The sequence below is a fragment of the Pezoporus flaviventris genome, unplaced genomic scaffold (genome assembly GCF_033815535.1).
Source record: "Pezoporus flaviventris isolate CSIRO_AGI_PZ_B2104156 unplaced genomic scaffold, CSIRO_AGI_Pfla_v1 ptg000105l, whole genome shotgun sequence".
Classification (NCBI taxonomy): Eukaryota; Metazoa; Chordata; class Aves; order Psittaciformes; family Psittacidae; genus Pezoporus; species Pezoporus flaviventris.
Window position 1 is genome coordinate 525871 of NW_026892653.1, and position 13602 is coordinate 539472.

Genomic DNA, 13602 nt, shown 5'->3' on the forward strand with positions numbered 1-13602 from the left:
CTTCCATACTCAGCACAGCTCTTCTAATTGCCTGTTTCAGCTGATTACAGTGACCTCTCAAGGTTTTAGACCCCCAGTTTCCATGTTCACTGGCTAATGGCATCTCTTGCATCAGGATGCCAGAGCACTTTAAAGTGATCTCTGTGTCCAAAAGAGAGCAAAGCCAGTGTCCCCCTCCTATGGGTCCCCTCTTGGGGGTCCAGATCTGAGGTAGTGGTTGCTCCACCAAGCACAGAGCAGCCCTAAACCTCTCTGAGCCATAAGCGGATGTCGAGGCACCTCCCTGGTGATATTCCAGAGCCGAAGTCCTTTGACATCAGCATTTGGAAATTGGTCCTAGGAAAGTTCTTTTCAGATGGAAATTGCAGTAGGAGTCAGCACTGTTGTTTGAAAGGTTGAACAATTACGGGGAAAAGTGATTTACTTTGGAAGCTAAAAACCAGTCTGTACTGGTAGATGCAATTCACATCCTTTGAAATGGAGGATTAATGAGGTGAAGTTCTGAGTTCAGAGACCTGGGGAATGCTGGTTTATAAACCTGAGCTGGCACGTGGCAGTTCAGTCTGATTTGGTGTAATATTTATGCTCTTCCTGGCAGAACTGATGGTGTGTGAGAGGCCTGATCCTGCATCAGAGGAGGAGAGATTGCTCCAGCCGCTTCTTCACCCGGCTGCTGGATCTGAAGGGACCACTGGGAGCCTTCAGCAGCTTGTCCTGGTGAGAGCTGCAGGTTTGCCTGGAGTGGGCTGACATGGGGAACCTGGGGACCTCATCTAGCCCCAAGAAAAATGGGGTGGTGTCTTCTGTTTGTAACAGGGGGGATTGCATAGGAGGGTCACAGTGTGATTAAGGAGCTTATGGCTCCATCAGTGAGAGGCAAAAGGCAGAGGTGCCTGGTGCTTGCACTGCAGGCAGGCTGCAGGAGAGCCCTTTCCCACCTCCTGCTTATTTCCACGGGTAGACAGATAAATTCCATCACTTCTATCCGCCAGGAAGAAGAGGAGTTGCTGGAATAGCTCATTGTCTTGTATCACGGTTGGTAAGGTCACAGGAGAAACCTTTCCAGCTCATCTGGGGGAGTGACAGTGTTGCAAAGCCCCTGTTCCAGTGGAAGGCTACGTGCTTTGTCCCTGGTTGCCTCACTGGAACAGCTGCTAGAGAGGATTTTCCTGGTGCCAAAGCGATAATCTGACTTCAGGGAAAATCTTACCCTGTAAGGGAATGGTTGTGAAAGGAGGTGGGCAGACTCTGGTAACAGCTTCACAAGAAGGGGAGCAACCTTTGCACTGGCCTTCAGTTTGTCTCTGTTGGCACCTCTGGCAGACATCCATTAAAGAGGTGAATCGGGAATAGATGAACTGGGCAGAAAACAGAGCAGTGGAGGATTCAGTGTACAGTGAATGATTCCCAAGGGTTTTGCCAAGCGCTGGGAATGACACAGCAACACAGGACGTTTTGGATGCTGAGATGGGGCAGAATTGGGTGTCTTGTGAACCAGGCTGCGTATATGAACCTGTAACAGTGAAGCTGGTGAGGGGACCAGTTTCCCCTCCTGTCAGCAACTCCTCCTGTGCAATAACCACAGTGATGACCCCCAGGACTATTGGGAGTGACTGGTCCAGCACACATAAGCAAAAGCAGCTCAGCATTCATCATGAGGCTGCTGCAACCCTGAGCACCCATCCCATGGGGGCCACATCAAATCACAGCAAAGTACCTGGACAGGTGCTGGCACATGCCTTGGATACAGACCCAAAGGGCTATCTGGAGCACATGGAGCTGAAGCTGTTCCCAATACAGCTGTCAGCAGCAAGCACTGAGCTTGGGCAGGGGTGTTTGCATGCTAAAACTGCCTTTGCTTTCTGCAGGAGGCTGTGCCCTGATGCATTTGGACCAGGTCCCAGTCGTGTTTGTTAATGTAAGAGCAGATCTGTACTCATGCAGGATTACGTCTCCTGCCCACAGTGGATTCTGCATAGACAAACGGCTATTCACCCATCAGGAGATGGGAGATAGGAGCTGTGTGAGAGTGCCCTGACCTGCCCTGTGGATGGGTGATGCCAAGAGCTGCTGAGCTGTTAGTCTAGGACTGAGGGCGCTCAGACTGGCTGTATTATCATCCCCTGTGAGTGTAATCCAAACCAACGGGTTTAACAAACACAGAATGCAATTCCAGGAGTTCACAGGGGTGATGAGGGACAGAAAACCACGAAACAGTGTAGTCCTAATAAGCTATCTGTGCAAGCCACTGGGCAGGGGTGAAGGGCGATGGAGGCAGGCGTAGGACTCCTTTCCAAAGCAGGCTGGGGTAAGGCAGGGTCCCAGAGCTCCGTTCACAGGTGACAAACAGCTCCACACACTGCAGGTACAGTACTCTTCAGAGGGGAAACTGAGGCTCCATACACTGGGGTACCAGGGCTCCCTGCAGCTGGGACAACCAGCCTCTACACTGGGGCACAGAGCACTGTGCTCTGCTGGTGTCGAGGCCGTGTGCATCCTGGTACCAGGGCTCCCTGCGCTGGGGTATGGGCGTGATGGGGATGCCTGTGCTCCCGCACCAGGGTAGCAGAGCTCCGTGCTCCAGGGTAACGAGACACCATGCACTGTGCAGCGGGGTACCACGCTCTGTGTCCCCGGGTACCACAGCTCCGTGCACGGCGGACCCCGGGGCTCCGGGTCCCGGGGCCGCACCGGGGCGGGATGAGGTCGGCGGAGCCCCGCCCGCCGGGCCCTGCGCCGTGCGGTGCTGCGCAGAGCGGGGCCGCCATGAGCGAGGAGCGGCTGCGACGGGTGCGGGACCGCGTGCGGCCCTTCCCCGACTTCCCGGTGCCCGGCGTGCTCTTCCGGTGCGAGCGGGACGGGGACCGGGATGGGGATGGGGATGGGGATGGACCCAAGGCAGAGGCGCGCTGCCCGTCCCTCCCCTTGCCCACTCCAGGCAGCACAAGGATGCAGGACGTGCATCCCCCCTGCATCGGAGCTCAGCCGATGGCCACCTGGATGCAGCTAACAGAGCTCTCCCTCTCTTTGCAGCGATATCAGCCCCCTGCTGAAGGATCCCGCGGCATTCAGGGCTCTGATTGATCTTCTGGAAGATCATTTGAGGGTATCTCACCCCAAAATCGACTTAATTGCGGGTGAGTGTTAAAGAAACATCTCTGAGGCCGGCACAGAGCACTGTAGCCTCAGGCTGCCCAGGAGGGAAGTGAGCAGAGATCCCTCTGCTACCAGGGCAGCGAATGCTGAAGCCCTTGGGCACTGTAATCACCAGGTTATACCCTTAACTGAATCCCGTAGTTTCCTGAGGTACCGGGTTTAGATATGGCAGGCGCCATCTGATGACACTCCAGTGCCCATTTCGTAACTCATTGCTTTCATCAGTAAAAGGGAGGAGGAAGTGCAGGAAGCCAGCTATGGCTGTGAGGTCTCATGCAGTCCTCTCAGCAGGCAGACCCTGTTCCAGCATGTTTTCCCTCTCAGGGGGCCTTTTGAAGGCAACAACAGCAGCCTCTGTGGCGATAACGCGTTGCAGCACACCTATGAAAGTGGCCGAGAATGAAAATGCTTGGGAAGGCAGTGCTTGGGTTGGGCGATAGCCCAAAGTTCAAGGAGTCTAGACCAAACCTCGTCCAAGTGCCTCATGATAAGTAAAACCTGTCTCCCTGCAGCACAAAGTCCCTGGTTGTGTGGCTGAACTGATACCGGGGCTTCACTGAGCTTATCTCCAAGAAGAAGAGCTGGAAGGGAGGCAAAACAGGCTGCTGGGGGGGGGGGGGGGAGTTTTGGTGCCTTGAAGCCCATCAGCAGCACATCTTGGTGAGCACTGGCAGTGCAGGAGCACGCTGTTGTGTTTTGAACCACAGAAATAAGTGACTAAGAGCAAATGGCTTGTTGAGACCCTCCCTGAACATGGGAGGATAAACCTGGGTTATCATGCAAAGACACCCCCAGTTCAGTGGCTCTGGTCTGAGTATTTGTGCTGCCCTGTTCCCCATAGGTCTGGACTCCCGTGGCTTCCTTATAGGCCCTCCTCTGGCTCAGAGACTGGGGATCGGCTTCGTGCTGATAAGGAAAAAGGGGAAACTTCCCGGTCCAACTGAGTCCATCTCCTACGCTCTTGAGTATGGCAAGGTAATGCCTGGGGAGGAGAAGAGGGTTTCCAGGCTGGTTTCATGCAGGGCTGGGGGTGTCAGTGAAGGGATGGGGTGATAAACCCAGCAGGGGATGCCCAGGCTGGGTTTCACAGCTAGTGCTGGTGCTTACAGGCATGGCACAAGCCTCAAGAGCAGCACTGAGCTTCCCTGAGCTCCAGCATGGCAACTCCATCCCTGAGCCATGGACACAAGGTTTGTGTCCATGAGGCCTGCTGTGATTTTTGGGGGTGGTTTGTGCTACGACTTGGTGCTAAATTACTTTCTTTGACTTGAATTCAGGGGCATGAACATGGAGTGTGTTTCCCACTCTTCCAGTAAGTGCTGTAAAATAAATGCCTTCATTGCATGGCTTCAGAACCGAGCGCTCGCCTCGTAACACCACAGCCTCCCTGATTCAGGAGCAGAGGTTTAATCATCATAACACGCTACCGCTGGTAACTAACAGCAGCCAGGGACCAGCAGCAGAAACACTGAACCCAGGCGTTATTTATGAGGATTGCTTGGGCCAACCCCTGCATGGGACAACTTCATCTGACACAGGACGTGCCTGTGATGGTTTGGGTCTGGTTTGGTGGTGCTGTCAAAGCAGAGTGCTCCAGCCCAGTGCATTACAGGAGATTTTCCCCACTGGAGAACTGCTCTGGGATAAGGTTTCCTGATGGGACCATAACTCACTTGATGAATGTTCGGGCTCTTGACGTGCCAGAGGGTTGGCCCAGCAATCACTTAACCTGCTCTATATTTCCATGGCACTCCCCTGTAGCTGGAGTATGTGTTTTGGGGGGGTTTAGGTGCTGAGTGCTAAGGCTGATGTTGCTGAAGACGTGCCTGCGTTCCACCATGTGTTAGCAGTTGGTGAAGGGTTTCCTCTGTCAGGGAAGACTAAAATGAAGCTGCTCTTTCCACCCTGCAGGCTGAACTCGAAATCCAGAGTGACGCAGTGGAAGCAGGACAGAAAGTAGTTATTGTAGATGACCTGCTTGCGACTGGAGGTGAGTTGGAGCATGTGTGATCCACGTGCACCTGCATTGCAAGCAGCTGCGGGGCTTGAAGCCTACCTTGGCATTGCTCCACCACTGATGACGTTTCTGCTCTTACCCCTATGTTGTGCAGGCACCATGTATGCAGCCTGTGAGCTGGTGAAGAGGCTGAAGGCTGAGGTGCTGGAGTGCCTGGTGATCATAGAGCTAAAACTCCTCAAAGGGTCAGAAAAGCTCAAGTCCATCCCTTTGTACTCCCTCCTGCAGTATGACTGAGGAGGAGCATCCCTGCTACTTAGGGAATGCACGCTCGGAGCTGTGCACAAGTTTAGGGTCTTATTCAGTGACTCTTGATGTCGTAAAGGGGTGTGTGTGGGGGGGAAACCTACAATTTTCATCCTGGCCAGCTGCTATATAATCACAAGTCCTATTAATTTTCCAAGCCACAGATTAAGGTGTGTTGAGTATAAGGATCCTTTCTGGAGTTCATCCTCTTGGAAGAAGGATCTAGGGGATCTGTTCTAGGGGATGGAGACTAAGATGGAAGCCGTCTCTCTTCCATTAGTCCTTAGTGGATTTGCAAAACTAGGAGCAATTTGCATCATGAGAAGTATCCCAGAGCTGGGTGACAGGCAGTGAGGATGCGGGTCATGCATGAGCTCAGGGCTCTTCACCTCCCTTCTGTCCATCACATACCAAAGCCTGCAGCTCCAGCCAGGGCTGGCACCTTTTGGTTAGCAAAAATTCCCTGTATACTGCAACTTATGCAAGTCCCTGTTCTGCTGCATTCTTCTTGGGGCACCAGGGTGTTGACAGGACAATGCCATTTGGAGTCTGTTCTTGTTGAGATGTTTTGGTGTCAGGGTGTTTTGGGCACAGGGAAGAAAGAAAACATGTTAGTTTACTCATGAGCTCCAGCTCTCATTCAGGTTGAGTAATGGGTGACATGGGGTTTGGAGATGCTCCTTCTTGCATGGTGCAGTTTGATCACTAAAACTCAGTATGCCAACACTTTCACATGACTGGAAGCACGAGGGACTGTGTCCCTGTCCTAGCAGGGACTGAACTCACTCATAAAATAAATAGTCACTTTTTATTCTTTTCTAAACTGTCTCAGAGCTGTTTTTGCAGTAGCTGAAGCCATTGGTTACCCTTGTGAGTGTCTTGTCCAAACCCAGGCTGCTAGTGGAAAGCAAGGCTGTGATGTGAGCTCCCTTTTGCCACCCCACATCCTTGGAAGGCCTCACTAGCCAGGACTCAGCACTACAGTTGTCTTCACTCTGCTCTAGCTGGAGGAGGGCACTCAGGCTGGTCCTACTGGGCTGCAATGGAAAGGCCCAGTGCTGGTGGGAGCACAGCCCAAGCCCCTGCATCTCATCTTGCCTTCCCCCTGCAGCACACAGGGATGCTGCACACCCTGCCCTTACACTTGCAAGGGCTAATACAGCTATTTTTATCACCATTTCCTGAAAAGCCACTTCAGGGCTGTTCAGTTTATGCTGAGAAACACCATTCCCTTGGGAGCAAACCTACCCCAGGGCACTGGTTTTCACAGCCAGCCCCTGCGAGGAGCCAAGGGAGGCAGCACCTCACACACACATACTTGGCACGAGGACAGGGTCCCTGCTGTGAGCTGGAGAAGGGAAAAATCCACCCCAAAGAGCTGTGGAAAGCAGCTGCGTGCAGTGGGAGCGAGCCCTGTGCAAGCCCTACCAGTGCCAGAGCAGCGAGTGGGGCCAAGAGGTGACATCAGGGAACGCGGGGACGGTGCTTCGCATTGGGCAGGCTGCGAGCACCGCTTGATGTGCTCCTAGAGACGGGGCTGTGCAGGGTGGCTTCCAGGCAGGAGGGAGGGTTCAGTCCCAAGCAGCAGAACAGGAGCTCTCTGTGAGCTCACCCGGGGCAGGCGTGTGGCTGCCAGGCTGCTGGACCCAGCTCCCCGCTGCAGTGCGGTCCATTCAGCACGGCCAACAGCCCAGCATCGCATCGCTCCAGCCTATGGGATGGGTTGAAACCCTCCTCCATGGAAACAGGGGTTATCTCCCACCAGCATCACTAGCCAACGGGACAAGCAGCAGGGTCCTGGAGGAGGAAGAGCAGGGTCTGCCCGCTCCCTCAGGCAGCTCTATAGGGGATGCCCGATGCTGCCAGCCTCCAAACCATGTGGGGAAGCTTCCCAGTTCCAGTGTGGTCCCCACCGAGACGGCCAAGGGACAATCGGTCACCGTCCCATGCAAGCCCCACACTCAACCCAGTGCGGTCTGGCTCGGGATGTGGTCTGAGGTGCTCCCGACGTGGCAGCTCCCACCCCTACATGCTGCAAGCACTGACCTGACCTGGGCGCTGGGCCAGGCTAGCACCACTGCAGCCATCAGCACCCTCTTTGTCCCTTTTCCCAACCCACTCCAGCCAAGTGGCCTGGGCTTTCCCTTGGGAACCCCCCCCACTGCACCCACCCCTGCCCCATAGGGAGCTGCTTGTGCTGCCCGTGTACAAAAGCTGCATTCAGCTCCCTGCAAGCCCACGCTCACTTTTTCCAGTCACTGTTTCTCCAGGAGCTGGATGCTGACCCAAGCCCTTCCTGGCCGGTGCCAATTGCCTCGGAGAGCCACGGTGCTAACGCAGACAAGGCGACTCACGGGGCTCCGCGCTGGGTTAACGCAAGTCAGCTATATTTAAAACATTTAATACAAATGTGTTTTGACAAGTCCTGTAGTTGTTTCCAGCGAGTGCTGGGGGATGCGTTTTTCCCTCCCTTAAAAAACAGAACAAGGCCCAGAGCTCCAAAAACATCCACTTGTGACTTCTTCTCTCACTCCTTTCCTGACTCGTCACCCCTCTCAACCCTGCCTCCCCCCCAACAGAGCCCAGTTAATGGAAGAAACCTCCTGCATCAAACCTTAGGGAGAATACAACAGAGCTGAGGAGAGGTTACTACAGCTCCTCTCCACCACCTGCACTGTCACCAAGGCTGCAGGACTGCCTGCCTTCAGCTTGAGGGTTAGGAGAGCTACGGTCCTCATGGACCCTGCCAGAGGAATTAAGTTAAGGCGCTTTGTTCTCAGACATCCCTGAGGATGAACCCACATCGGATCCCACTGGGATCTGCTACATTGACAGGAGACTGCACGGGGGAAGCCTCCACCCTGGCGGGGCTCAGAGGGTTTCTGCCTCCTTCACCACCTTGGTGAGCCTCTCGGCGATGATCCCGAGGTCCTGCCCTTTGTCCAGTTTGACGTAGGTGTCCGTCCTGATGGTGTGGATGCCCACCCAGTTGGGCAACAGCTCTGCCAAGAGCTTCAAGTGTTTCTCCATCTCCCCTGCAAAGAGAAACAGCAGCCGCTGCGGTCAGCGCTCCGCTCCACAGCCCCTTCCAAATGCAAACACCCTCCCCTGCTCCCAAGAACCATCACCCCAAGAACGCTTCCCCTACCCGGAGGCATCTGCTCGTCGTAGCTGTCGGCCATGCGGGCACAAACCACCTCCATGGTCAGCGCCTGCTTCTTCTCGGCCACGAAGATGTTGCGCAGGATGCGGGCCATGGCCGGCAGGCGCCGCAGCATCCCGATCCGCCGCTCCTGCTGCGCATCCCGCATCATCAGCGCCTGCAGCTTCTGCGCCTCCTTTGCACGGATCTTGGGGACGGGAGGACATGGGGTGAGACACGGGCAGGTCCCTCCTCCCCCCAGCACTGGTGTTAGGGCCAGGACTGAATTACTCACCCTCTCGAGCAGGTCCTGGGACACCCCTTTGAGAGCACTGGAGGTGCTGGCAGGGGCCGGTGCTTTGGAAACCACTGGTTCCCCTGCTCCGGCTTCAGCGGTTCTTAAGGCCAGGTTGGCAAGAGCTTTTTCCATCTGCTCATGTGGAAGAGAAGAGGGAGGAGGGGTTGGGTTACAGCTGGGAACCGATCGCGATGCAGGAAGGAGAAGTTTCCCCTCCAACGCCCCCGCTGACACTGCAGCCCAGTGCTCCCGACCCATCCCTGCCTGTGCGGGGTACGGATCAGGATGCTTCATCTCCTCTCCCAGCCCCAGTCAGTACCGACAGCTCCTCCAGCCCAAAGCCAGTCCTACGCCCCATCCTGCAGCACTAACAACCAGGTTTGTGCTCCCACCTGCCCACATCTGACAGTGCTCTCAGTCTTGCTGCTCAGAAATGGTCCTCCCCCCCACCATCCATAAACATCTTCCCAAAGGGATGACTGGCTTGAGGTCCACAGACACAGCCAGACCCTGGTCCTGACTCACCTTGGGGCTCAGAACCCCCTGAGCCCTGCTCAGCACCTCCTGGGCCGTGGTGACCCTGTCCTCCTGTGGCGGCTGCGGCAGCTCAGCAGGGATGATGTCCGGCACCTCGTCCACGTTGAAGCGGGGATGCCAGCGCGTCAGCTTCTCCTCCGGCACCACCATGGGCGGGCTGAGGGCAGCCAGGAATGCCTGGAGAGGGGCGAGAGCTGTGTCACGGCACATGTAGGTCAGGTACAGGGGAGCTGGACATTGCCTCCTGCTCCCAGCAAGGTTGGCAACACCACAGCTTGGAGGAAGCTCAGTGCCAGGACAGATGCCAGCTGCCATCCTCCCCATCCACGCCTTCCTGACAACAGCATCCCATAGGAACCAGTGATGTCCTTCAGCCTGCTCCTTCCACCCTAGCTACCAAGGCAACCCCAGGCCCCAAAAGCGGAGGGTGCTGGGGCCTCACCTTGTGGTGCTGCTTGACGATGTTCACCAGGTTGTGGTTGAATTCCTTCCTGCGCTCCAGCAGCCGCGATGCCGACAAGTGCAGGCGCCCGTCCACCTTCTCCTCTGTATGGAGAGACATAAGCATCACCCCCAGCACCTCGGTGACACCATGCCAGGGCCCAAGCCTCAGGAAGGACATGATCAGAGCCCTCTGTGGAGCTCAATTGCTGCCAAAATCCCTGCTCTATCACCCTCCCACCTGTCCCCAAAGTGTTTTCTTCAGCACCTTACGCGTCAGATATAGCAGAGCAGAGAGAATCCCTGGAGATCCACAGATCCCAGCCTGGACCAAGCACATCCCCAACTCTCAGGGTTCCCCCTTAGCCATACAAACCTTCCTCCAGCACTGGTTCCAGTGTGAGCTGATAGTCAGACTTCTTCTTGCCAAAAGAGGGGATGTTCTTCTCCTGGCGCAGCTTGTAGGAGGTGGGATACACCGTCTTGATCTGCCCCATGTGCCGCTCCTCAAACTGCCTGCAACAGCACCCACAGAGGTCAGGAACCCCAAAGGCTGAAACAGGGCATTGGTCCCAATAGCTTCAACTGGGACCCGACACGGGGCTGCCCACTGCTGCCAACTTACTTGTGCATCATGTCCTGCACGCCCTGCTTGACCTTGGCGAAGGTGATGGTCTCGGAGCGGTTGAAGAGCATCCCGGCGATGGTGTCCACGGTGCGGAACATCTCCGCCAGCATCCGGTACTTGTAGGGCAGCGTGAGCCCCGGGGGCACGTCCTGTGCGAGCGTGTGGAACCGCTGGTACGCGGGGGCCTTCTGCCTGCTGGGAAAGGAGAGGGCTCAGGGTCCCATGCACACAACAGCCACCGGGTATGGTGAACATGGCCCCGAGGGTGCAGATGGGGACAGAGACCGGCCAGGATGGGGTCCCGCTGCTGACAGGGCTGAACTCACAGCCTGAGAGCTGCAGGCCCAGCCTAGATAGGGGAGACCCATCTCATATCCCTTCTCTGAGCATCCTGGGGATGTCGATGCCCCAGTGCTCACGGCACAGCCAGGGTGGCTCAGGCCACGCTCAGAGAAGCCCTCTGCATACAGCAGGGCCAGTTCAACGCTGCCACAGCCCCAGACACCCCGAGAATCCCCTCCAATCTGTGTCTGCATCCCCACCGCGGCTCCTCACCCAGCCTCGGCCGCAGGAGCCGCCTCCTTGGTGTCCCTGTGCGGCTGCGCTCCGGATGCGCCTCCGCTGCCCGCTCTCCTCTGCCGGACCCGCAGCTCCAGCTGCCGGACCCGCTCCAGCCGGCTCCGAAGGTCGGCGCTGGTCCCCGCAGGGATGGTCCCCGGCGGCAGCAAATTCATCCCGAGCAGGCGGCTCTGCAGCCCGGCCACGTCCTCCTGCATGGGGAGGGATGCACTCAGTGCGGGCTCGCACCCTGCATGGGGCATCGGGCACAGTGGGGACCGGGCTCGTACCCGCTGCAGGCGCCCGGCTGTCCCCGGGGGGGCCGTGTGGGGCTGCTGTGCTGCCCCATCCTGCCCATGGCCGGGGGAGTGCGTGGTGCTGGCAGGGGGCTCTGCTGCCAGGTCCTGTGCAGGAGGGGACAGAGGACGAGCAGGCGAGGGGCTGGGGGCCTGTAAGAGAACAAAGGAGCGTTAGAGGCTGCTCGGGGAACCCACCCGCTGGGAGCCCATCACTGGGGTCCCCCATGGCCTTGCGCTTCGGGGGTAAACGGGGGCAATATACGAGGGGTGCACTAGGGGCAGGGGGCAAGCCGGGGGATGCCTCCATCAGGAGAGGGGGAGGCCTCTGCATCAGGAGAAGGGGGGGCCTGCATCAGGAGCGGGGGTCTGCATTGAGGGGGGGATCCTGCATCAGGACAGGGGGGTTGGCTCCACAGATGCTGCCCGGGTTTTACAGCCCCCCCCCCCCCCCCGGCCCCATCCCCATTTCAGGGCCTCATCCCGGCCCCAGCGGCGCACCCCCGACCCCCTCCGCTCCCTACCTCAGCCACCGGCCGCGGCTCCGCATCCCGGTGCAGCTCCAGCCTCTTCCGCACCGCTCTCCCGCTCGACCCCATGGGCCGGGCTCCGGCCTCCGGCTCCGCTTCCATCTCACGGCGGCTCCGTTTCCTGCCGGCCAGGCCCCGCAGCGCCGGGGTCCCTCCGCGAGCTGGGGTGCGCGGTGAGCGGGGCAGCAGCGCCTCATCCCCGCACCGCTCCTCCGGCGGCTCCGGGGCACCGTCAATGGCGGCCTTCAGCCGGCGGCCGCCGCTGCTGCTGCTGCTCTTGACCGGGGCTGAGGCGGCCGCTTTCGTGCGGGTGAAGAAGTCGGTGAGGCGGAGCTGGGCCATGGCGGCGGCGGGTACCGGGGCTGATACCGGTACCGGTGCTGCTGGGGGTCCGGTCCCAGCGCTGTCCCCTCACGTGGAGCCACTACCGCGCCAAAACCCTCGCTCCTTGGCGGGAACCCGCGCGGCTGTAGCTCCGCCCACCGCGGGGCGGGAAAGGTCACGTGGGGAGGAATTGGCGCCACACGGATCTTAAAGGCGCCGCGTCTTTTTATAGCGCTTCTGTCTGTGGGGATCCAACCCTCCCGGAAAGGGGTCTGCGGACTTCCCCCTGTACCGGAGCTCCCGGCTTGGGGGTCCGGGTGGTGCGGCCCTGTGCCCCGGCCTGCGGCAGGGATGGAGGAGGGCACCCAGCCCTCCATGGCTGGAGACTGGGGAGACATGGGTCATGGGGGAGTGGGGCAGAAGCAAACGGTGTCTGAGTGGTGCTGGTGTGGGGCAGCCCCATGGCCCGTGGTCACCCCTGTCTGTGCTCTCCCCAGTGCGCTTGGCGCTGGGGAACTGCTTGTTTCCAGCTTGTGTCGAGTCAAGCCCTGAGCCTGCGGTGGTCGTGGCACCCCTTGAAGCCCCTTCCTTCACGTCCATGGTTCCAGGACAGCAGTGGGAGCAGGGGCTCCGTGGCTGCCCACTGCCCCAGCATCCCCCTGCCCCATAGCGTGGCCGTGTGCTAATGGCACTGCTCGGACATGGGAGCAGCTTTGCTCGCCCATAAAACGCCTCCCGGTGCACTCAGGCCGTGCCCGCAGCACTTACAGGGCCGCTCGGTTCTCATTTCCCTTAAAGCCTGAGCCAGGCCAGCAAAGTGGAGCTGGGCCACGTTCGGGCGTGCAAGGCAGGGCTCTGGGGTGCTGTTCCCGGTGCCTATTGACATGCACAGCCTCCACTCGCACCCCGCTGCAGTGCGGTGGGTGCGTGGGGCCGGGTACCACCCTTCCTAGATGCGCTCTGCATGGGGGGGGGGGGGGTCTGCAGTGTTAATTTCCATGCCCTGGTCTCATCTCATGGATGCGAGGTTGATGCCGAGCTTCACGGCTCAGCATTGACAAGGGTTTGATTTACAGGAGCAAATCCCTCTGGGTGCAGGCGATGAGGATGGATGCGGTCGGGCTCTGAGGATGCTGGGGGTGCTTTGGGCACTCACAGCCCGTTCCTGCTCCCACAAGGAGCCGTGTCCAGCAGCACTCGGATGGATGCGTGTGTCTGGGGGCCCTCAGGCCCAACCTGCCTACGGCTGGGGGGGGCAATGGGCATTGGTGTCTGCATGGCTGCGGCTTCGGCACCTCTGGGGTGGGGGAAAGAGCCCTGAGCATTCCAGAGGAAGCCCGTGGATGAGAGCAGAGCCCGCCCAGGTGGGGAGCAGGTCGGCAACGTGCGGGCCGGGTGCCAGGTTATTCAGTGCTCTGAAACAAACAGG

At 58.3% G+C, this 13602-nt stretch overlaps 2 protein-coding genes across 3 annotated transcripts; one reads left to right on the forward strand and one right to left on the reverse strand.

Moving 5' to 3' along the window:
* Positions 1-2699: 2699 nt before the first annotated feature.
* Positions 2700-5991, forward strand: APRT (adenine phosphoribosyltransferase). The gene is made up of 5 exons (XM_061477370.1): positions 2700-2846; positions 3034-3137; positions 3998-4131; positions 5068-5146; positions 5268-5991. The coding sequence occupies exons 1-5, from the start codon at positions 2701-2703 to the stop codon at positions 5408-5410; spliced, it is 606 nt and encodes a 201-aa protein (XP_061333354.1). The 5' UTR covers position 2700; the 3' UTR covers positions 5411-5991.
* Positions 5992-7785: 1794 nt separating this feature from the next.
* On the reverse strand, positions 7786-12193 carry CDT1 (chromatin licensing and DNA replication factor 1). Of its 2 annotated transcripts, none has more exons than XM_061477388.1 (10): positions 11844-12193; positions 11314-11472; positions 11021-11235; positions 10463-10657; positions 10214-10353; positions 9839-9942; positions 9385-9573; positions 8857-8991; positions 8568-8769; positions 7786-8454 (listed from the first exon to the last, which is right to left on the reverse strand). In XM_061477388.1, the coding sequence occupies exons 1-10, from the start codon at positions 12189-12191 to the stop codon at positions 8291-8293; spliced, it is 1851 nt and encodes a 616-aa protein (XP_061333372.1). In that variant the 5' UTR covers positions 12192-12193; the 3' UTR covers positions 7786-8290. The 2 variants fall into 2 exon arrangements, with proteins under 2 accessions (XP_061333372.1, XP_061333371.1); XM_061477387.1 differs by having other exon boundaries at positions 10463-10660.
* Positions 12194-13602: the final 1409 nt, after the last annotated feature.